Raw genomic sequence first — 24773 nt, 5'->3', positions numbered from 1 at the left:
GTTTTTCTGTCCTTGTGAGGAAAGATTTTGGCTCAAAATTGTTGTTGGACTGCATGTGCTTTTCCACAGCACAAATGGGGTGTAGTGACATTTCCATCACTCTCACAATAGCCTGGACATTTATCATCATCAGGCGGCTGAGCCATGATTGTCAGGGTTTGTTGGTTCAACGTGTGGCTCCTCCTGTTAATAAATGTCAGTGTGTTGGCATCAGATTCTCTCGACTCCAGAAGGTGCCAATGCACAGGAAGGAAAACAAGGGGTCGGCAGCCGCGCTACAGATTCTGTAAAAGGCTGTGATCATGCACAGTGGTGGTAATGATGATGATGATGATGGTGGTGGCATTGAAGGAGAAATTATAGCAATTTGTCTTGACGGACAGATTTCGTGACAATCCAAGCATAATCTATATATTGCTTTTCCTTTTGAGGGTCGCTGGGGAAGAAGTTGCAGTCATGTGCTGTGTTTCCATCATACGGTTTGGAATGGTTAAGCCCAGGGTCAGGCTTGCTTTTCAGCACCTTTACTTGGTAGGCAGGGTGTGGGCTCTGCGCGATGGCAGCGGAGCGTAACGGTGTAGAACGGTGATGCTACAGCACACAAAAATGCAGCGTTAATTGGCACTTCCCGGGCTATGGGATCTTTAATACTGTGCTTGATACTCACCTACCTGTGACCTGTTGCGCGCAGTTCCAAAATCTACCAGGGCCTTAAGACCGATAAAAAAGAAGAAACGCGTAGAAACACTGGCAGTGTAATTACTTAAAAGTCCACAGAGGGCGATAGAAATTCTACACCGGAGCTTTTAGTAAAAGGTACTTTTATTTTAGCATCCAACACAAGATCTCACACACAACTAAATAACACATTTAGTAGCAGTTTTCGGCGGCTAATGGACGGACATTTTCGTCCCTAAAGACTAAGAATAATAGCTGACGGAGAAGCGTCTACCAGATGAAGCTGATGTAGCGGTGGTGGTGTCGTGCAGGTGTGCAGGTAATTAGTACAAGTCTTGTTTGAGTGTGTCGGGGGACGATGGATCTTCTGCTAATGGAAGCTGAGCAATGTGGATGTGAATGTCAGACTTTAAGCTTAATCAGCTGTGGAGCTGCCAAACATCAGTGCAGTCACTTTTGCTTCCCTGGTTTTATTCCTGCAAATCATTATCTCTGTTCATTTTTTCCCCCCTGAAGGCCAAAGAGAAGCGCGTTAACCTGGACTTCTACTGGCAATTAGGTCTTAATTTGTGCTGGATGCTGCACACAGGACAGGATCCAGGACTCAAATATTAGGAGTAGCTACTAATACGGATGATTTGGACTATTTTCTTTTTTTTTTATTTGAAAATATGTCCACATAGAGTGACATCACTGCACTGAATATGTCCCACAACATTGGTCTCTCTTTACAGCCTAGATTGTAGTATTTCATGATTTTTTCTTTTTCTAATATCCAATGCAGTGATTTTTAACCAGGGGCCACACTGTGGAGTAGTGGCTAGCTACTGTTGCCTTGCAGCAAAAAGACCCGGGTTTGCGACCCACGAACAAGGGCCTTTCGGGTTTCCTGTAGAGGTTAATTGGACACTTAAAACTGAGAGTGAAGGGTTGTTTGTCAACTGTTTGTTTGTTATTTGTTGGCCCTGCGATGGACTGGTGATTGTGTTGAAGGTGTCCCCTGCCTTTTGCCCTATGTCACCTGGGATTGGCTCCAGCAACCCTGTGACCTTCATCTGGAGGAACAGCGTTAGACAATGAATTAAGGAATTAACGAGGCCCGGTTGGAAGAAGGACCTTCCTGCATGGAGTTTGCATGTTCTCCAGATTCTCCGGCTTCCTCCCACAGTACAAAAACATCCAATATGGGGATTAGGTCAAATTGGACACTAAATTTACTGTAGGTGTGAGAGTGGATGGTTGTTTGTCTCTGTATGTGGCCCCATGATGGACTGGTGATCTGTCCAGGGTGTGACCCTGCCTATCTCCCTATGTCAGCTGGGATTGGCACCAGCGCCCCCGCGACCCTCATGTGGAGGATAAAGCGATGGAAGAAGATGGATGGTTTTAACTAGGGCTGAACAGTTAATCGAAATTTTATCAAAATCGCAAAATATGGCCTACTCCAGTTTTCAAATCGCAGGAGAAGCAATAATTCTTGAGATTACCATTTTACATTAAATATTGTCCTAACCGACACACACATCATGTTCTAAAGACTGAAGAAAACACATTTTGTTACTCACAGATCTTCACAAATATCACACACTAATCATTTAAAATATCTTATTCAAATAAAAATGACAACAATCGGGTAAAAATGACCATTCCTATCGCAATTTCAGTCGAAATAATCCGTCTTTCAGCCCTAATTTAAAACAGTATTGAACTGACACTGACATTGAATGTTGTATCGGCTCATGAAACCAAATAGTCCAAAAACATTTACTCATCACCCCCTTCTATAGCAAACATCAGGGAAGAGAAGGAACAATCAAGCTGCAGCTGTTCCTGCACCGTCCCCCTGTTGATGCTTATTGTGAATGTTGAATATTAATGATTAATTCTCTGTTTGCTCAATTGAACAATGCTTTGCTCGCGGCGATAGGTTTGTTTAGGTTTTTAAATACAGCACCTTCTGTTTATTGTGCTCCAACCGAGTATTTTGTTGTGTTTGGAGCAGAATCCTCCAGTTTTTTGGATGTCATTTACTAACTTTTCCTCACGTCTGTGTGTCCTTTTCCAGGTTCCTGAACGGGGTCACCTCTGGTGAAAGGTTTCCTGAGGATCTGAATATTGGCGACTGGGATGTTCTGGCTATGTTTACACTAAAAGAACACAAACCCAAGCGTTAGCAGAAGAGAAACTGGAGCACCTTGTGGTCATGATGTAGTTTCCCCTCATGTGACACCACTGTTGCTGGTCAGTTGTGATCGTCTGGGTCTAACAATGGAGGAGGAGGCCATGGAGGATCTGAACCTGGCTTTTCTGCTGGAACACGAGAGAGAAATGATCCTGAAGGTGCTGCAGAAGGACGAGAAGCTGAGGAAGCGAGAGGAGAAGAGGATACGGTGAGGAATTTTATGCCACTTAAAGCTCACCAGATTACAACCTGTCCCACACGAGAGGATAATTGGCCAGATATTGGTCCCAATCTGGCCATTCCAATTATGATTTTAGATTGATTTGAACAGATTATTTGGCCCAATTATCCTGCAGTGTCTTCCCAAATTCAAATGTCCATTTATATTCTGAAGTCACGTTAAATCGTACAAGTCCCTGTGAGATCCCAAATCCCTGGAATCTCCTCCCTAAAGCGCGTTGTCCTGCGTCTTGACTGCATCGTCGAGTTTGTGCATTCTGAGGATTAGAACAATCGAAAATCCGTCTCCCAAATCCTCCAGTGTGGGGGCATCCTTGAGTCTATGTTATCCCAAGATTGTATTTGCCACTTTTACTCACAGTTAGAGAGCTTTTTTTGTCTGACTGCAAACTGAAGTTTGTAAACCCTCCAGCAAAGAGAAAATCTACATTTTTAGTTTGTGGGGGGAGACACAGGAGCTGCTGCTCTACTGCTGCATTGTTTGGTAAGTTTGTGTAATTTAAGTAAAGTTAAACTAAGGATTTCACACCCTGAAGTAAAAAAAAAGGCAGAAGAGGATCAACAAGTCCCTCCTGCTCTGATGTAAAACCGCTGTCTTTCTCAATGGACTTTGGTGTGGGGGAGTGAGCGAGATTACAAACTTTATTCTCCAGTCAGAAAACAGTGTCTAATTGTAAGTCTAAGTATTTTGTGAAGTGGCTAAAATCAGTTCAATTCCGTTTCCGCAGGAAGCTGAAAAATGAGCTCCTCGAGATCCGACGAAAAGGCACCCGTCGGCCCGAGGAGTTGGAAGAGCGACAGTGCGCCCGCTGCTTGAAGACCTTTGGCCTGATCTTCGACCGCGGGGATCTTTGCGAGGAGTGTCAGCTGCGGGTCTGCAACGAGTGCCGCGTCCCCAACCCCAAAGGCCGCCAGTGGAAGTGCAACGTCTGTGCCAAGATCTCGTAAGTGCGACGCCCGCGGGGAGCCGAGTCATTGTTTGGTGTTTTGGAAGGCGAGTGAGTCCAGATGGTTCTGGATTAGATGGTAAATGACAGCACAGCTGTTTTCATTTGTCTGTGAGTGTCTCAGGTTGTGTTCAGTGTTGGAACGTCTCCAAAAACCTGAAGGGGGGAAAAAAATCCACGAGAAGATTTATCACTTTTGTTTTTTAATGTTGTTGGTTCTGCAGTTTTATTTTTATTTGCTATGGTAATTAGTTTGGGAAAATGTATTTGTTTTGTTGTTTTTTCAAAAGAAAAGTTATTATTAGAAGTTATTTAAGCACTAACACCAAGTTAGTCTTTCTATCTTCCTAGTGTTTTATATCAATTTAACCAACTGAAGATTGCAAATGAGGCGTTCAAGTGTCTGAGTCTGATTTCACCCTTCATATCTGTTCATATCTGAAGTGTGTTTTCAATGACGTGTTATTTCTGAAGGTTTGGTGTCACCATGACAACTGGCAGCAAACATCATTTTAATCACCAGTCTTAACTGTTACATAGTGTTCTTAAGCTCTAAGTAATTAAACACGATGTGAACATTACAAATCTTCCTGCTGTAACTCCACCCGCCCGTGTGTTTGCAGGGAGCTGAAGGTGGTGACGGGAGAGTGGTTCCTGGAGGAGCGGTCCAAGCGCTTCGATCAGGGGGGTCCGTGCAGTGATGTCATCAAACAGACAATCATGAGCAGCCCGATCAGTGAGTTTGACGTCCGACGTGCTGTAAGAACTGTACAAAATACTGTGAGCCACTTTATTAGGAACACCACGCAAATATATTGCAGTGTCACTGCAGGAAGGCCATTTTCCGTCCTCTCCACTGCCAAATTCTGGAGGTATTCTCAGGCTGTCGTGGCTGTGTATGGTTCTTCTGTTTGTTACATGAATAAACCGTTCAGACTTCAATCATCCACTCCATTAAACAACACCAAACAAGAGTCAATAGCAGTTGTATAAGAGTCGTAAGTTGTCTGGCATTGGCAGAGAAGCTGCTCAACCCACAGATGCATTTTCCTTACAAAAGTGGCATCATCTAACCCATTTTCTGCTCAATGAAACAAATTATAACGAGAACTAGTTTGATAAAATGGCTGAAACTTAATTGTAAATGTTCTATTACTATTAAACCTTAGTGCTCACACTGCACAGATAAATTGGTAAATTGGCACAGGAATAATTATATGGACATCCTGGAGTGTGTGTTCATAGATCTTCTTTTAGGATTTAAAAAAATGCAATTTTTTGTCTTGTTATGTGTTATTTTATATTGCTTTTTAAAATAAGAAAAAACAGGAGGAGTGATAATTCTGCAGGTCAAAAAATGGACCGCTCTTCTTTTATTTCTGTTTGACGTCTTTCCAAATTTCAATTCAAAATTGCAATCCAATTTTTTATTTTTTTTCTTAAATGGCTCAGGTGTGTTTATATAGAAATGTTTTTTTCATAAGATTGTCTATAGGTTGTGCTGAAAAAAAGGATATAAGACACTATAGTGCACATTCTTATAGTCTCTGTATATACGTTTTAATATAGTAATAGAAAAAAGCAGCCTAAATGCTCTGTACTTGAAATAAACAGACTTTCCAGCAATATAAGATTTAAATAAATAATCCACCAAGTTTACATATATATAACATATATATATATATATACAGTATATATCCAGTGGAACCTGATGTGTACTTCTACTGTTGCTTATTCTGCCTCAAAGATCAACATCTTCACATTCAGAGATGTTTTTCTGCTCACTAAAGTTATAAAGAGCGGTTCTGTAGCTCCACACAGACTCCCCTCTGACCCTGTCTCGTCTCCAAGGCAAATTTCCATTTGCAGAACTGAACAAAACTTTTACTCGGTTTCGTTTTTCATTCCGAGAAAAGAAAAGTTTGCGAGGGAAGTAAATGATGCCACAGTTAGAGCTACTCAACCACACATGATAAAGTGCTCTGTGAATGCATCGCGTAATGTGATGATTGCATTCATTGGCTTTTTGTTTTGTTTTGTTTCGATCAACAGTCACAGCCAAATCCTCGACAGACAACCTGTTGGTCAACGCCGAGCGGGAAACAACCGGCTCCCCGAAATCCATCAGAAGCACAGCACTCAGCTCTGTGGACGACGCCAAGAGGAAACGGTGAGAGGGACATCTCGTCTGTACTGTACTGTATATACTCCTTTTTTTTACTTTAGGAAATGATGTCAAACATTGAAAAAGCGAGTAAAAAAACTCACCTGCAGTGTGTTGAAGGTTCACTTCAGCACAAAAGACGTAGACACTCATTTGATTTCTGAGACCCTGAGTGCTTTTTAAAAAAAAATACATTTGTAAAAAGGCAGCACAGCAGTAATTGAATTGTGGCGGCTAATATCAGCACATCTTGGCTGTTCTCTAATGGCCCCTGAAGGCAACACGGCATTTCAGGGGGGAAAAAAGGAAGCTAAATGGACTAAAAGCAGATCAAATCCGATGAAGAAAAAAAAAATTTTAAACCCTCGGCGAGAAGCAACTGTTTTATTGTTTTCTCAGAGTGATGCCTGCTGACTGATTTCTGTGTGTGTGTGTGTGGGTGTGTGTGTGTGTGTGTGTAGAAGGATGAAGGCGGATAAGAAGGGAAACCGACTCGCCTTGAAGCCCGGAAACGGAGTCGACGCCATGAGCGTCAAGTCTGCCTCGGACGGAGACGCTCAAAGTGTTCGGAGTGTGCGCTCGGCTCCGAGTCCACGTTCAAACAGGTCTCTATCCGCTCAATTCCACTCAATTGATTCAATTATCTCGAGGCACTTCACATGGTGAGGTCAAGACCTCAACAACTATTATAAAGTGAGGGAGAAAAAAAACTGCCTTATAACAGGAAGAAAAACTCTGACGGAGCTCGACTTCCCTCGAGGACAGAGGAAGAATAATATTAGTAATAGTAGTAGTAGTAGTAGTAGTAGTAATAGTGGTGGTAGTAGTAGTAGTAGTTATAGTAGTAATAGTTATAGTAGTAATAGTAATAGTAGTTATAGTAGTAATAGCTGTAGTTATAGTAACAATAGTAGTAGTAGTAGTAATAGTAGAAGTAGTAATAGTAGTAGTAGTATTAGTAATGTAGTAGTAATAGTTGTAGTTTTAGTAACAATAGTAGTAGTAGTAATAGTAGTAGTTATAGTAGTAATAGTTGTAGTAGTAGTTATAGTAGTAATAGTTGTAGTAGTAGTAATAGTTATAGTAGTAATAGTAGTAGTAGTAATAGTAGGAGTAATGGTAGTAGTAGTAATAGTTATAGTAGTAGTAGTAGTAATAGAAGTAGTAATAGTAGTAGTTATAGTAGTAGTAGTAATAGTAATGTAGTAGTAATAGTTGTAGTTATAGTAACAATAGTAGTAGTAATAGTAGTAGTTATAGTAGTAATAGTTGGAGTAGTAGTTATAGTAGTAGTAGTAGTAGTAATAGTGGTGGTAGTAGTAGTAATAGTTATATTAGTAATAGTAGAAGTAGTAATAGTAGTAGTTATAGTAGAAGTAGTAGTAGTAATAGTAGTAGTAATAGTTATAGTAGTAGTCATAGTAGTAGTAGTAGTAGTTATAGTAGTAGTAGTAGTAGTAGTAATAGTAGTAGTAATGGTTGTAGTAGTAATAGTTATAGTAGTAAAAGTAGTAATAGTAGAAGTAGTAATAGTAGTAGTAATAGTAGTAGTTATAGTAACAATAGTAGTAGTAGTAGTAATAGTTATAGTAGTAATAGTAGTAGTTATAGTAGTAGTAGTAGTGATGACAATTTATTAATAGTAATTTTAAATAAATAAACAAACTCACCTAAATCTGGAAGCTGGACCTTTAAACCGATCCCTGTCTATGTTCCAGAGGAGGCGTTGTGGCCCAGGAGTCCTCGGGGACGCCAACCGTGCTCAACAACCTACGATCCCAAACTCCGGACAGATCGTCCACAGCCAGCAACGGCCGGAGGGTCAGGGTCAGCAGAACATACACACACATACACACACACACACACAGAAGAACAGTGCTGGAGATCATACTTATGTACGTTAACAGTTTGTTTTGTGTGTTTGCGAACAGCCTGATGGAGCTGAAAGCGTCGCCAGTTTACACTCCAGTGACGACACTTCTGAGAAGAGAGCTGGTCGTCACAGGACCAACTCTGGCACGCCGGTCATTTCTGTGTCACGGGCCTCGACCGTCTCATCAGGTAAGCGTCCTCCAGGGTTCCCACGGGTCCTTGGAATCCTTGAAAGTTTTTGCATTTGGAAAAAAAGAATGGGTCCTAAATAGATGCGTTTTTGGGAGACCTGAAAGTGTATTTTCGATTTGTTTTTGGTGGTTGTTTTTTTTGAAAAATTCGCTAAATACGACAAAGTCACCAAGCTGTTTGGTCTGTTGGCTTCACGATTAAGTATTTTCTTTTCTTTCCCCTGGCTCGGTCGATTCTATCTCCATTTCTGTTATTATATCTGTAATGTGCTGTAATTTACAGTCCTGGTTTTGAGTCAGTTTTGGGGGGTTCCGTGTGGAGGGAGACTTTTCCTCAAATGGTGCTGTGTGGGAAAGGTTTTTAAAGAAGCAACGTCCACTATCTCTCTCCGTCGCTGACGTGAGAGTCCATGCATAACAATGAGCGAGTAACGTTAAGCAAGAGAGAGCAAATGAAGTGAGGCTCACCAAAGAAAGACTGACTTTGTCCAAGATCCCAAGGACAATCACTTGTCCAGATGCAGAGTGTGCTGCAAATCAATAGAAGTGGACACCATGGGTGAAGCAGCTCTTACAAGTTGCCCTCCCATCTTAATTCTTTCATTCAGTCCTTGAATTTGAGGGGAATTGGTCCTGGAAAGTCTTTAAATTTGATGTCAACCACGGTGTGGGAACCCTGCTCCTCACAACCCGAGGTTCTGTCTGTCTCTCTCTCTTTTTTCTTTCTCTTTCCCACCACATTGAAACAACTTCACTCCTGCTGTCTCACAGCTTCACAGCTCTCACACAAACATTTTAGTTTCCAAGTCACAGTTTGAAAAATGTGCTAGAGGCAGCACTTTCGCGTGAGAGGTGATGTGAGAGCGACTAATCAGAGTGGTGCAAAAAACACCGCGCTCAGACACAGACGGCTAAGTGTAAGAGACTAAATAGTTTTTCGTCCTCCAGATGTCAGGTCTGCACAAATGACACCGCTGACTTACGCTCGCCATCACTCTTGGCTGCGCATCTTTATGTGCGTAAGTCTCCGTGTTTTAAAGTATAATCACCTGCAGTTTGTCTCTGTCTCAGACTCTTTATCTTGGCAGGTAGCAGCTGCTAAGAAGTCAGTAAGTGGCCCTGCTTAGTGTCATTAACTGGAAAGACGCTGCTGTAGAATGTCAATAGTTGTTTTCGGTAATTCCACTTAATCCCCGCTATCACTTGTACAATTTTCGGCTCATGATGTAATCTCATGCTGTTTGTCTCACGCTGGAGCGTTTTCAACATGTTGGAAATTCGACAATTCCAGTCAACACAGCCAATCAGAGAGCGGTATGGGGCGATGGTGGCTGATGATTACCACAGCGCTTCATCAGAGAGAAGCAGGAGATGGAGAAAAAGAGAGATACAACATCAATAAATAACCAAAACATCACAGACGGCACTGCTACAACAAATGTGCAGTGGCCAAAGAGCTAAATTAAGCCTGGTTTTGGTCACATTATTATTCCCTGTGTTACTTTTCATGTATGTTTTTGTGACAGCATGTTGTGTAGTGTGTCGTTATAAATCAAGTGAGACATTTGGCACTTTTCCATTATACAGTTCGAGCACGGCTCTTTCCATCAGTGATAGAACCTGGTACTTAGTACCTGCTCTGGCGAGGTTCCAAGCAAGCTGAGCTGATACTAAAATGTGACGTCGACAGACTGCCGGCCACTGATTGGTCAGAGAGTGTCGTCACTGGATGAGTCACGAGTGAGACGTCCGACACAAGAATCAAAGCGAACATTGCTGAACTGTAGATCAGTTAAAAAAGGCTTAAAAATCCCTTAAAACATGCATTTATCTTCAACATTTAGCAAAGGAAATGTCTAAAATCTCAACATTTAACAGAACTGTATCATACATTGTGCATTACGTAGTTTGTTACGTAATGCGTTACATATTGTGTTACGTAGTGCGTTACATAGTGTGTTACGTAGTGCGTTACATAGTGCTGAGCATGTTACGTATCACATTACGTAGTTGCGTTATGTAGTTGCGTTGCTTAGTGCTGTTACGTAGATGCGCGTTACATAGTACCATAGCATGTTACGTATCACATTACGTAGTTGCGTGACGTAGTTGCGTTGCTTAGTAGTTACGTAGAAGCGTGTTACTTAGTACTGTAGCATGTTATGTATCACATTACGTAGTTGCGTTACATAGAAGTGCGTTACGTAGTTATGTTACGTAGTGCTGTAGCATGTTACATGTCACATTAAGTAGTTGGGTGACGTAGTTGCATTATGTAGTTGAGTTGCTTAGTAGTGTTACGTAGTACCGTACCATGTTACGTATCACATTACATTGTTGTGTGACGTAGTTGCGTTATGTAGTTGCGTTGCTTAGTAGTGTTACGTAGTAGAGTAGCATGTTATGTATCAAATTACGTACTTGCGTTACATAGCGTGTTACGTTTTTGGACACCTTGGTAATGGCCTCAGTCTAAAAAATATATTTTTTTAATGCAATATAACATGGATAGTACATCTCAGGGAAATGGCCGGTTTGTGTATTGAAATGTAGAAATGGCTGTAAAAAATATTGTGAAAAGGGTGATATCGTTTTCAGAAGTGGGTCCACATACAAAAAGTGTGGGAAACACTGATTTAGAGGACTCCGTTAACACTGAGCTGTGTGACTTGCACTTTACTTCCATATTAAATTACATTTGATGTTATATTATTATCATTTTGACACACTTTTATTCTTCTATTATTCCCCTATGCATAACTCGTTTATCTCTCTCTCCCTTCTCTCCCAGATCACAGTCGCTCAGAAATGGACTTGTCAGTTCCAGGTTCTGAACCCAGCAGTGAGGAAGCCCTGAGTCTCAGAAGCCGATCGGTGCCCGGACTTAATGATACAGTAAGCAGCGCCAGTCCTTCCCTTCAAACCTAATCACAGCGGGGACTTTTGAGTGTGAAACGTGCGGAGACATTTCGATTTTTCAGCTCCACACATCTACTACACTATCCTGCGTGTCCTTATCAAGCTCTGCATCTGTGTTTGAACGTCAGAGACGTGGAGTTGAATGTTAATTTACCTTCAGAGCTCACTTTAAAGAGCATGACATGCAACGGCCGCAGGCTGAAGACAGGTGGAGGACGCGGCGGCGGTCACTGTCGGGCGGCTTCGTCTTTGTGTTGACTCAGAATTTGTTTTCACAGCTCAGGAACACAAACACAGAGTCAGAGAACCCTGAAAATAAAAGCACTCCCTCATTTGCGCTAATAATCTAACTGTAAACCTAATGACATTTTGTTTTTTTGCTCATGATAAACAAATTACCATGCTGTGTCCTGACTTGTCAGATTAAATTAATGGAAGCTGGCTGAATAATCCACCCACACACACAAACACGCGCTTCCCTCTTTCGCTCTCTCTCTATCTTTTGATTAAATCGGAATACTTTCATCCGCAGGAGTTTTCCGAGGACGACGCGGAGGAGGACATCGATGCTCTGTTGTCCGCTCACAGCAAGACCCCGCGACGGCGCCTCAGCAACGCAGTGTCAACGGTAACGCCCCGCGATAAAGCCACAACACAAACAACAAGTCATGTATGCTCATGGAAAGCACAAACACGGACACCGTGTGTGCAGTACGCGGCATCACTTAAAGTATGAGTCAGGACTGTGTGCTCTAGGGTTGACTGTGTAAACAGAGCGTGAGCTGTGGAGTTGTCACAAGCACAACACGTAGAGGCCTATGTTGTTTTGTCATATGATATTGGGAAAACGTATTGCTTTATATATGAGAACAAAAACCTCCAGGCAACCTTTAAACGATAGTCACGCACACGGTTAGATAACAGCTGGTGAACAACAGTGTAGTAGTGTAGTAGTGTTAACTCAAACTTGACCTCGATACTTTTCAGTCTCCAAATGAATGCTAATACAGTGTAAATACTGCAGGTTTAAGGTTAACACAAGTTCTTATTTGATTTTTACTGTTTACTGTTAAATGACGCAAAGAAGAGTTCATTTGGTCCTAAGTAAATTGACTGTCTTAGTGTTTAAATTGTGCTTTTAGTTTTAACGTCATAAAGACAAGTTTAAGCCCAAACGTTTCGTAACACTTTGGTAATAACTTTGGAATAATGAAGAAACATCTCAGCAGTAATCACTGAGTAATAACAATGGACAAAGTGAGGGGGACATAAGGGAGGATGAGTTTAAACTTAATGATATTGTAAATTCTCAGTTTCCACAAACATTCATGTCAAAGTATTACACTGATGGTAGCTTATAAAAATTCTCATTACCAGTGCTTAGAAGTGGGCCGGTACTGTCCAGTACACAGTAGCAGCACTTGTTGGAAATTGCATGAGAAATAAGATGGTAATCAAATGTTATCATACTATTGCCATATTGTTACTGTACTTTAATGTAAAGTGTTGCCAAAAAGGTGTCTATTTCAATACTATGGACCTTTTAACATGTAATGTTTACACTCTGACATGTAAGAACAAAACCCCACGGACAACTACAACTTAGCCTGACTGAAAATCCAGTTATTTAAATAGATGATTGTCTTACATCATGTTTCCGTTCCGCTAGGGGGCGGCACACACCATTTCAGTCTGTTAGTATCAGGCAGTTTTTTTCGGTTTAGCGTGCAGGTGGTTGTTTTTATGTATAAAATATCCAAGTCTTTAAGTTGGTTAGGGTTAGCATAAATTTGTCTCCCCATAAGTCCAAACATTGAATTTTGCCATGTTTTGTCACTTTTGGCTCATTCTTCTGTGCGCTGGCTGCTTCTACTATTTCTACCAGCTACATAGGCTACGGGATGCACAACATAGGCTATGTAATGCGCTACGTAACGCACCACGAATTGCACTACGTAACACACTTCATAGGCTATGTAACACGCTACATAACACGCTACGGAACTCACTACATAGGCTATACATAACGCACAACATAGGCTATGTAACACACTATGTAACACACTACATAGGCTACATAACGTACAACATAGGCTTTGTAACGCACTACGTAACACTCTACGTAGGCTACACAACGCACAACATAGGCTATGTAACGCACCATGTATCGCACTACGTAACACACTACATCGGCTACATAATGCGCTGCGTAACGCGCTACATAACGGACCATGTAATGCTGAAGAGTTCATTTTGTCCTAAGTAAATTGACTGTCTTCGTGTTACTTAAGCAATGTTAAATTTATTTTGTATTTCAAGAAGAGGAACTCTAAATCTCAAAGTCATACATAACGCGCTACGGAACTCACTACATAGGCTATGTAATGCACTACGTAACACGCTACATAATGCACAACATATGCTATGTAACGCACCATGTATTGCACTACGTAGCGTAGCGTACTACATTACGCACTTAGGTTGAGTCCAACTCTGGTGCGACTGAGCATATGGAGTGCATACTTTTAGAAATTACATTTAGTACAATTTAGGTCAGATTAACATGTTTATTTTACTCTGAAAGCAGAATGGTGGCTGCACTTTCCTCTAATGTCACGCAAACATAGTGATTGTCGTCACCGCACTGTGTTTGTCTCTGTCTGTGCGTGTGCGAGTGTGTAATGTGAGAAGTGCATAGGTAAATATAAAGGACAGACGGGCGTCCTGTCACATTTGTTATGTCATCTCATAGCAGGCGTCACCGTCCTGCTGCTGGTGTCGTATAAATGGATGTGGAAGGAGGTGTAGGGGGATTTTTTTATGCAGATAAATGAGTCTGTCGTTGAATCAAGCTCTAATATCCTCTGCCCACTTACATGATTCATGTCACTGTGGTGCTTTGTGTGGATGATGAAAGCACCACTGAAGTGGTGTCGGTGTCATCGACTCTAGTGCAATGTCCTCCATCTGTTAGATCGCGTATCTTGAGCTTTAGAGGCACCTTTTATTTGTGTTAAACTGATTCAGTTTTACCGCTGAATTAAAGGAGCAACCGAAATACATCTTTGAGTCATGATCTCGGAAGTGGAGGCAAAAACATTCAGAAAAAACATCTCTTTGGCTAGTTAGCAATGTTAGCAATACATGCTAACACAAACGGTGAAGCAAGATCTAATGATTTAATGTGAGAGTAGTTTTTACTGCTGATGAGAGGGTTTGTGAGGTTGCTCCAACTTCTTGGAAATCTAACTCGAGGGGGCGTTCTAGTTAAAACCTCCAATTGGGTACTCGGAAATTCCAACTTGCAACTTCAACTGGAATGCAAGCCGAGGGGGACGAGTGTCAGGGGTGATGTGTGACGGAAGAAGAGCAGGAAGGGGAAGGTCTATAAAATGGTAGTGAGACCTACTGTGATGTTTGGCTTGTCAGTGGCTCTGCCTAAAAGACGGAGCTGGAGTGATGGACAGGATTATAAATGAGCATTGTTGGAGGGACAGCTCAGGTAGAAGGGTCTGGAGATAAAGTAAGAGAGTCGAGGTTGAGATGGTTTGGTCAAATGCAGATGAGGACGAGTGATGTTAAAGATTGGAGCTGCCAGGCAGGAGGAATGGAGGAAGACCACAGAGAAGGTTCATGGATGTTGCGAAGGAGTACATGAGGACATTAGGAAGAAGACAAGATGGAGGCAGATGATGTACAATTTCCTGGGGAGTTGATGAGGTCTTCTTCAACAGAACATGATGTCACATTTTGAGAAAAATAAGTGAATACCAGTTGACAGCTGCTGGTATTGTCCAATAGCAGCCGGGTTGCAGGTGACTTCTCTGAACTTCAGTCAACATGGCACTGGAGAAATCACCATTCTGGCGGCTTCAGAACGGGAGTTCAGATTCTTAAGGGGGTGACGTTATAACCAGACGCCACTTGGTCTCCTCACTTCTTTTCCTTGTTCAGAGGCCAAAATATCGTAGATACATGCACTGACATCTTGCTCTGGTGGCGTCAATTGAGGGCGGAGTCTGTGCAGTAGAATGGAACCACGGTATTGAGGTCCCTCCGAATGCCGGTACACCTGTTTGACCTTTCACCTGGCATTTATAGCATCAGATACCCAGTCAAAACGTTACTTATAAGAAAAAGAATATTTGCCAGTTGTGTATTCTTATCTCTTAAAAGCTGAAAACTGGATCAGCCAAAATCTGAAAGTCTGTGAAGATTCTCAGTCGTCCAGGTCTTTGTATCTTCAGTTCCAGAACTGAGGAATCCTCCCTGATAACAAACATGAAACATTTTCCAGTTTCCTTTATCTTCATGATATCAAATTTGAACACACTCCATCTCACATTTATAGAAATATTTCAGCATCGGAACAACTGAGTGGCCGACAGACGTGGGCCAGTACTGGACCTCAGTTCTGTGGCCTGGAGCTAAAATGAATATTTTTCATAAAAAGTCAAATTTCTATATCGGGGGTAAACTATCTCTCTCTCTCTCTCTCCTTCTTTCTTTCTCTCTTTCACCCAACAAGTCACTCTGTATGTGTGTGTCCAGTGTGTTGATTTCACAGCTGATTCCAGATGAGTTGTAATCTCTCTGGTTCCATCCGATAATCACCATGGCAACCGTGTGTAATGTGGTTTCTGGCTGTGCTGCCTTTGCAGCTTTCTCCTCGGAGGCTGGGGGGGTGGGTCTGTTGCTCGGGGTCCGCCTCTATCACTAACACATCAGAGAGCTCAGATGTCATTCCTCCCCCCCTCCTCCCCTCTTTTTCCCTTCCTTCCTTCCTTCCTTCCTACCTTCCTTCCTTCCTTCCTTCCTCTGTGTTTTATTTCTCTCTCTCTCTCTCTCTAGTCTTCCACTCCTGGCTCAGAGAGAAAGTGGGGTTACCTGAATGTCCTCGACTCGGACGCTGAGACTGTAAGTCTCGTCCTCTTCCACGTCGTCCATGTGTGTGTGTGTGTGTGTGTGTGTCCACCACGGCGTGAGAGACAGACCTGCAGCAGAGCACACACTGGCGTTACAAGCCACATATATATATGTATATATATATATATATACATATATATGTATATGTACATAAATATTTGACCTGAACATTGCTGTATGTTCAGAAAGCGGCTGCATGTTTGTGCTCCATCTGTTTCCATTAAGTCGAAACCCTTCACGTTTAAATCCCAGTGGCTGTCGGCAGGAAATAAACGAGTTACACTTTCCAGTTAAAACAAGCACAGTGAGGATCAATCCGGCCTTTTTTTTCATTTTTTTAAATTTTCGTTTCCCCTGGACAGGTTTATCATTAGCAGCTGATTTAAAAGCAGCAGCAGCAGCAGCAGCAGCAGTTTCACGTTTAATTACCTGCTGCTGTGCTTTGGTTTGGAGTCTGTTGTGTATGAAATTGTTGGTTTCTCAGGTGGTGAAATATTGACGAGCAAGTTTAACTCTCCTCAGTCAGTGTGTGTTTTTCGCGCGTCACATATTTATCCTTCGGATTCTAAAACTTCAATTTCTCGTTTTTCTTTCCTGAAATCTACGGATTATTTGTAGCAGCTTAAAATGTCCATGTACTCCATGTTCTGTTCACGTTTGCACGCATGACATGAAAAAACCACTTGTTCAAGGGTGCAATACAGGCTGTACATGCCACTAGAGGGCGATCTATAAGTCCCAATAAGTCGAAATGGGATAATTAATTGTCCAAAGCAAGTACGCGCTCAAAAGCAAACAATGTGAAATAAGAGCAAAAAGAAGCAGAAGAGAAGTCACAGAGGAGACATAATTGTAGCCGTGCAATTATATTTTCCTCTTCTTCAGTGTGTGTGAAGCTGTGGCTTCGACCTGGAGGCTGTGATTATCTTTTTTTTTTTTTTTTGGCAATAACAAGAAGAGTTTGTCAAAAGTGTGAGGTGGTTACTGTCGTTTTTTTAAGCTGTTAAACGTCATCGCAGCCTTCACAGGCTTCATGTCTCGCTGTTTCATACCATTATTGTTATAGTTTTAAAAAGATCTAGCATATTAAGAGGTGGGTTTTGTTAAAAAAGAAGTGTATTTGATCATTTCTTATAACATTTGATTTTATTTAAGTATTTTATTGTTTATTTTTTTTGAAAATGCAGCCTTTAAGATGAATTGAATGGTTTGGTTTTAAGTAAAATAATATAGTGTGTGTGTAAAGTTTGGAATTTTAATTGAAATAATCTCTTCAGGTTTTCAGGCGTCTGTTAAATCTTTATTATATTTATCCACAGAAGCTTCAGGAAGCTTCTCTAATGAAGACTTTAGTAAAACCCTGTGAAGATCTTCATGTTTTACTGTAAATCTCAGTGTTCCCGGACAGATTTGGTTCTAATTGGATTTATTTGAACACAAAATCATTGACAACAAAAACCATTTAAATCCATTCATCTTCATGTGACCATTTCATCAGCACTTTCTCGAACTCTCTCGCTCCTTTATTCCTCCTTTTAAGCCCCTTGTGTGTTTCTCTCTGTAACAGAGCAGCATAAACAGCATGATGAGCATGTACAGTGACACCGGTGACTATGGCAACGCCAGGGTGAGCGGCGAGATCCTGCTCAACATCAACTACAGCTACAAGACGGGCGCGCTCAACGTCCAGGTCAAAGAGTGTCACAATCTGGCAACCGGAGACGAGAGGAGGCAACGCACGGACGCGTAGGAGCAACACACACACACACACACACACACACACATGCAGCACAGGCAGTGATAACTATATTATGTTTATTTTAATAACATTAAGTTAAAACACACGTTTTTCTGTGCAATTCTATGTTAAAGTTACCACTGAACACTGAATAGTAACCATTAAGAGTGCAGCAAAGGCACAAAACAGAAAAATATACATAAAATAAGCAATAAAAAAGATAAAGAGTATAATAAAATATGTGAAAAGAAGCATAAAAATGTGCAGTTGCAAAAGTCACCTGTTTTATGGCATAAAAGGTTGATACACTAACACATACTAACTATTTGCCACTATTTTCTGATGTTTTTGCAATAAAAAAAAACCATAATCTCACTATAAATGTTCGTTTTATAGTGTAGATTTAATAGTCAGTGTCTGTGTTTGATTTTGTAGAATTCTCACATGAAATTTCAGACACAATTTCTGTGTCCTGTGTCTCGCAGCTACGTGAAGACGTACCTGCTGCCCGACATGTCACGACAGAGCAAGAGGAAGACGAGGGTGAAGGCCAACACCATCAACCCGGTGTTCAACGAGAACCTGAGGGTCAGTGTCTTTACAGAAGAAGAAAATAAGGAGTCAATGTTCATGGTTCAGAATGAAAACACTCACTTTGAATCTACTGTAACAGTATGATAAGTGGTTTTATTTAAGGGAAAAATTAGCCAATAAACACCAAATAATAACAGAACATTATAAATAATGAACGAATGAAACATCTTGAAAAAGCTCCAAAAACATTGTATATTGTCTCAAATTTATATATAAATATATATATATACATATATATATTGTTCTGTATTATTGGTTATTTTTTTTATATAAGTCTTATATTTTTTTAAAGGTAAATATACAGGTATAAATTCTAATTACTAAATGTTTATACAATACACTCTGAATATGGTAACCGAAGCAGAAAGCTCCAAAAATATGGTTTAATAATTTAAAATTCTTTATTTTTCGGTTACCTCTGGTTTGTTATTATTGTCCTTTTGCCCTTTTTTTATTTTGTGATATTTTTTTTTTACTGTTTTTGTCTCGTTTCGACCCTGACTTTGAGTGTTTTGTTGTTGTTGTTGTGTTTTTTTGCTTTGCCCGTCCACATGTGTATTTTCATATTTTCAGTTTTTGCTGGGATGTTGCAAATGTTCCTCATCCTTTACGCCTTTTAATTGATGAACTAATGAACTTAATCATTTATACGTGAAACTTATTTCCCCGTCCTCACGTGGTACAGTACGTGATCAGCCACTCGCAGCTGGAGACCCGGACCCTGCAGGTCTCCGTGTGGCACCACGACAGGTTCGGACACAACAGCTTCCTGGGAGAAGTGGAGCTGGCGTTCGACAACTGTGACCTGGATTCCCAGATGGAGGAGTGGTACGCTCTGCAGCCAAAGGTAGGATCCACAAATCACACAAGAAGAAGAAGAAGAAGAAGAAGTGTGTGAGAGGTTTGTGACGTCAGAGTGTGTGTGTGTGTGCAGGTGGAGAGCAGTTTGGACACCACGGTGCAGTATAAAGGAGAACTGACTGTCGTGTTGAAGTACATTCCTGCGGAGAAGAATCTCGCGCTGCCGCTGGACCAAGTGCAAGGTAGAGGCGCTTTTCCACGACACAGTTCCAGCACGGCTCGACTCAGCTGTTGATGTTTGTCTTTACTTTTCCATTTGTGATGATACCTGCCTCCTTTTTTAGTCGATACTAAAAAATGAGTCATGAGCGCGACGTGCGACACAAGAATCAAACCCGCACAATGCCGAACCGGAGCTCCGTTAAAAAGACTTAGAAAACCATGAAAACATGTGTTAATCTCCAACATTTAGAGACAACACTGCTGAAAGCCGGCGATCGTGAGCCGAATCACAACCCGTTCAGACGTATTTCAGTTCAGTGACTGTAGTACAGAAGCACAGAACGATTCTAATGACTCTAATGATTCAGTTACACCATGTATATGTGTGTACAGTGCTTAACAAATTACACTGTGAGGTGGATTTAATTTTAAACTTAGACATTCTGCCCTTTGATCTCAATTACCTGTCATGACAAATGAAGTATTATTATTTTTATCATTATTATTATTAGTAGTAGTAGTAGTAGTATTAGTACAAATAAAAAAAAAGATCACTTTTAAAGGATTAACACTTCTTTATATACGTATTTCTCATGTATTATGTATGTACTATGTGTACATGTATCGCGTCTATTAAACCATAAAAAAAAGTATTTGGAGAATCCTCTTCAGCAGAAGAGACTTTGCACAATTTAGATTTAGGTGGAATTTTATCATACTCTTCCTTAAGCTAAAAAGAAATTACATAAATTCTTTTTAAGCATTTACTGTATCTCTTAAGAACTTCTTAAGCCATGTCTTGTTGTTCACGTTAAACATGATTCCACCAGCTTAAGTAGCTGTGCGTAAAGTGGGCGTGTTTGTTTTTCTCGTGTTACATAATCACTTTATGTACTCATGTTGATCGCGTGTGTGTGTGTGTGTGTGTGTGTGTGCGTTTCCCGTCACTTCTCAGTGAAGAAAAGCTTCCTGAAAAGCAAGAGGACGAGCAACTTCACTCTCCCTAAAGGCGGAATGGTGGAGCTGCTGGTCAAAGGAGCCAAAAATCTAACTGCCGTCAAGTCTGGAGGGATTTCTGATCCGTTTGTGAAAGGGTGAGATGCTCCTCAAATGTGTGAATCACAAAGCCTCAGCCCAAAATATGGAAATAAAGTCAAAGAAATTGCTCTTCTTCTCATCCCAGGTACCTGCTTCCTGACAACAACAAGTCGACCAAGCACAAGACGGCGGTGGAGCGGCGCACCGTGAACCCACAGTGGAACCACACCTTCACCTACTGTGGTCTTCAGCCCGGAGACCTCAACAACGTCTGCCTGGAGCTCACCGTGTGGGACAAAGAGACCATGGGCAGCAACGTCTTCCTGGGAGGAGTCAGACTCGGAGCTGGTACAGGTGTGTTATAGTTACGCCACGGTTCTCAAACTGTGGTACGTGCGCCACCAGTGGTACGCGAGCTTCCTCTGGTGGAGGAAAATCCGATTTCATATTTGATTGGCCATTTCGGCAGCTTGTGATACCTGTAACCTGATGTTTTTGCTCTTTTTTTTGTCCTAAAACAAAGAGAAAACAGCAAATACCAGCAGAGGGCAGTGTTTCCGCACGTTACAGACACACCACACACTTCTAGTAGCCCATTGAAGATAAGATAGTCCTAAAATAAGATAAGATAGTCATTTATTTGTCCCGGTGTGTGGAAATTTACAAGACAGTATAGATAAAGATAATAAATCATAAACATGCATTGAAGATGATAGAATTACTTGTTTTCAAGCAAAATGCTGCATATTCTACGTTTAATTTTTTTTGTATTATTCTCGTCAAGTGTTTTCTAACCAAAAACACTCTTTTCACCTTCTCTTGCCATTGTTTTATGTTTTCTTTTAAAGCTTTTTGAGCAATTGTCGCCAGCAAGTATAATCTTCTTTTCCCAGAGGAAGCTCGCGCACCACAGTTTGAGAACCGCGGGTCTAAAATGATTTGTCTTGTCTCCCCTGAAGGCAAAAGCTACAGCAACGATGTGGACTGGATGGACTCGTATGACGAGGAGCAGCAGCTTTGGCAACGCATGATCGAAAACCCCGAGGTTCCTCACGAGTGTACGCTGATGCTGCGATCGAGCATGCGCAGCAGGTTGTACACATGAGCCGCCCGGACTTAAAGCACAGTTAGAGGGGAGCTACGTCATTTTTTTCCACCCCTCCTCGTCTCCTCCTGTCCAGAACCGCCAACCATGCCTTACACCCTCATCTACATGTGTCTCGCTGCTCCACAAAGCATCGTCTCGTCATCGTGTTTACTGCTGTAGATGAAAATAAGATACATGTATGTAGGTTATAATGCAAAATAAGCACATAATGGCGCCGCTCCCGACGTCTGTCCGCATCTCTGTGATTCTCGCGCTGGAGTAAGGCCGTCGTCGAGGCACTGATTAATAACGTAGCGTCGTAAACATTCCCTTTACGAGGAGCTAAGCACATGGCCGTGCTGGTGTTTGTTGCCACACTGACAGCTGTAGACGGAGGTGGAAAGTGACTGGAAAGTTGTTGAGTCATGACGCTAAGGCTTTTCTGTATTAGGGTTCCCACCGGGTCCTTGAAATCCTTGAAAGTTTGTGTAAATCGCACTAAATAGACATGGATCATTCAAAGTGCAAGAAAGAAGTGAAGTTGATATTTAGGTAAACGTCTCCCTTGTTTGTTACGACGCCACCTACTGTTCCATGCGCCCTGCATTGCTTGATGTACGTAGACCTTATGCAGAACAAACGTCGAGTCATAATTACTAAACTGTCCACTGTCTCTCCACTGTGAGCGAGTAACGTTAAAGCAGGAGCGAGCGAATGGCGACATGATGCCTGGGAAATGCAAATTCCAAGATCTCCGTCTCACCAAAGACTGACTTTGTCCAAGATCCCAAGGACAATCACTTGTCCACATGCAGAGCGTGCTGCAAATCAATGAAAGTGGACACCATCAGGGGGCGAAGACGCTCTTACAAGTTGCCCTTCCATCTTATTAAGCTGTGTCAGCACATTCGGTCCTTGAATTTGAGGGGAATTGATCCTGGAAAGTCCTAGAAAAGTTCTTGAATTTGATGTCAACCAAGGTGTGGGAACCATTAGCATTATCCTGAAATATGGTTCTGCTAAGTTATGGCCCGAGAGGGCATCATTTATTTAAAATGTTTGACATAACTGGCCCACAATTTCTCAACTTTATGGCCAGAATAGTGACTTTGAACTTTTGTGCACAAAATCAGTTGACATTTGTGTCAATTTTTAAAAAAACCCTGTCCTGAATATCACGTTAGCAAGAACAGTACGGACGAACCCAGCACAATGTATTTTACAGGGGCATTAAAAGCCACCATCTTACATATTTCAAATGGAGTTTGAGATATTTGAAGAGCATTTTGTCGTGAGCTCCCGCTAATTTTATACCCTTTGTCCGCATGAGTCACTTTAGCTTGACTTGGCTAACTTCAGTAGTTAGCTCAGTGCCCTCAGTCTTGTCTAGTCTGACCGGCATGGGGCCAGTGAAGTGAATACAAGTTCAACTTTTTTGGGAAAAAGCAACCGGGTAGTTTGCAACCTGAGACCCCTGAATTAGCTGTCAGTAACTGGACTCAAGTTTGAATGGTGAGTTATGGCTAGCATCATCCTAGCATCATCCTAGCATCATCCTAGCAGGTAAAGCGGGGAGTGACAGGAGAACTCTCCGTTACTTTCCACCTCTAAATCTCTCTGAGAGAGAGAAAAAAACACAAAACAATCTCTGGCACAAAGTCTTTTCCATAATTTAGATTAACATTCAGTGTAAATTTACATAACACACTGTATTTTACAGGGGCATTACAAGCCACCATCTTGTATTAGACATTTGAGGAGCATTTTGCCATGAGCTCCTGCTAATTTTATACCCTTTGTCGACATGACGAACTTCAGTAGTTAGCTCAGGGGTCTCAGTCTCACATAACCTGGGGGCTACTCAGCGTCTAGAAAAAATTAACTGTTAAGTAGCGGTGGGCGAAGTTAAAAAATGATACCATTATGATATTGTCATAACCGTATTTGTGACAATATTTCACAATTTTAGTATCTTTGTTGACATGGGACAACGTATAGTTCGCAATAAAAACATATTTACGATGCTAAATTGGCTTTTTTGAGACCCCTGAGTTAGCTGTTAGCAAGTTTGAATGATGAGTCATGGCTGTTTAGCATTAGCATGCTAGCCCTTGCAGCGGGGAGTTACAGGAGAACTCTCAGTTAACTTTCCACCTCTGAATGTCTGAGAGAGCGAGAGAAAAAAACTAAATCTGTGGCACAAAACCTTTTCCATAATTTAGATTTAGAGTCAATGTAAATTTACATAACACTGTATCAGTGTGATAATAATAGAAACTGCATGGTACTGTATTAGCCAAAAACAGAGGTAGAAGAACAAATGGTGACGTAATTAAAGCACTGATCATGACATCACTTTACACTCAGAAAAAGGAAGTTTAGATATTTTTTGTGTGTGTTTAAAAAGAGTGAGTCAGCACTGAGCTGAGCCGTGTTCATCTCGGGGGGGGGAGGAGGTGGGGACCCGATAATGAGTCAGCGTCATTCAACCTTGTTCCCGTCACCTCGGGGTTCTCACGACTCACCATCCTGTGATGAATCATGCTGTTCACCACCCCGGGAAAAAAAAAAAAAAACACGATAAAATAAAACTCCACAATCATTTTTCACGTTGGAATGCCAATTATCTTGCGCTTGTCCTTGGCAAAGCCGCCGCCTCACACACACTGCAGTAATAACTCATGATGTCCACTGTACAACATATATTTTAGATGAGAAGCTCATGCAATATCTGATTACTGAAAAAAATTATTGATGTACAGCATGTAATGTCTCCGTTTGTCCGTTCCAAGCATCAGATTCACTTTATCCAAGACTTTTCTGTCCCAAATATGTTACAGGAATATTTTGAAATAAACATCTTTCCATAGACTAACTGTGTTTATCCGTTTATTCATACAGTTACATATCGATTTTGTGTTTTTTTTGTTTATTTTTGTATCTGACACCATTTTGGGGGTTCCAAACATTTGCCAAATATTTGATTTGGCAGAGAGTTTTTACACTGAAAGCTCTTCCTGACGCAACCCTCCCATTTATCTGGGCTTGGGATCAGCACTAGGACTACACTGTAGTGGATCGTGGCATGGCTGGGGACAATTTTAGAGTGTCCAATTTCTTTCAACCAGAGGGTTGGAGGTTGTTTCCCACACTGTCTATTTCTTCATGTATGTG

At 41.4% G+C, this 24773-nt stretch overlaps 1 protein-coding gene across 3 annotated transcripts in view; it reads left to right on the top strand.

Annotated features, from left to right (window-relative positions):
- The window catches only part of sytl5 (synaptotagmin-like 5), a 49385-nt gene extending 24911 nt beyond the window's left edge, over nucleotides 1-24474 (top strand). The window contains exons 2-18 of one of the 3 annotated variants that reach the window (XM_058612380.1): nucleotides 2744-3068; nucleotides 3829-4044; nucleotides 4671-4783; nucleotides 6100-6217; nucleotides 6673-6816; nucleotides 7930-8032; nucleotides 8143-8272; nucleotides 11066-11169; nucleotides 11726-11821; nucleotides 16045-16110; nucleotides 17687-17865; nucleotides 18343-18445; nucleotides 19137-19298; nucleotides 19386-19494; nucleotides 20430-20568; nucleotides 20658-20866; nucleotides 21472-24474. In XM_058612380.1, the coding sequence (XP_058468363.1) occupies nucleotides 2947-3068; nucleotides 3829-4044; nucleotides 4671-4783; nucleotides 6100-6217; nucleotides 6673-6816; nucleotides 7930-8032; nucleotides 8143-8272; nucleotides 11066-11169; nucleotides 11726-11821; nucleotides 16045-16110; nucleotides 17687-17865; nucleotides 18343-18445; nucleotides 19137-19298; nucleotides 19386-19494; nucleotides 20430-20568; nucleotides 20658-20866; nucleotides 21472-21617 (2259 nt within the window). In that variant the 5' untranslated portion in view covers nucleotides 2744-2946 and the 3' untranslated portion in view covers nucleotides 21618-24474. Of the gene's footprint in view, nucleotides 1-2743; nucleotides 3069-3828; nucleotides 4045-4670; nucleotides 4784-6099; nucleotides 6218-6672; nucleotides 6817-7929; nucleotides 8039-8142; nucleotides 8273-11065; nucleotides 11170-11725; nucleotides 11822-16044; nucleotides 16111-17686; nucleotides 17866-18342; nucleotides 18446-19136; nucleotides 19299-19385; nucleotides 19495-20429; nucleotides 20569-20657; nucleotides 20867-21471 lie in introns of all 3 variants that reach the window. The other 2 variants (XM_058612379.1, XM_058612381.1) reach the window with 2 other exon arrangements.
- The last annotated feature ends 299 nt before the right edge of the window (nucleotides 24475-24773 follow it).

This window comes from Solea solea, chromosome 2 (assembly GCF_958295425.1).
Source record: "Solea solea chromosome 2, fSolSol10.1, whole genome shotgun sequence".
Taxonomy (NCBI): domain Eukaryota; kingdom Metazoa; phylum Chordata; class Actinopteri; order Pleuronectiformes; family Soleidae; genus Solea; species Solea solea.
Note: the sequence above shows the minus strand (reverse complement) of the source record. Positions and strands in the feature narration are given on the sequence as shown.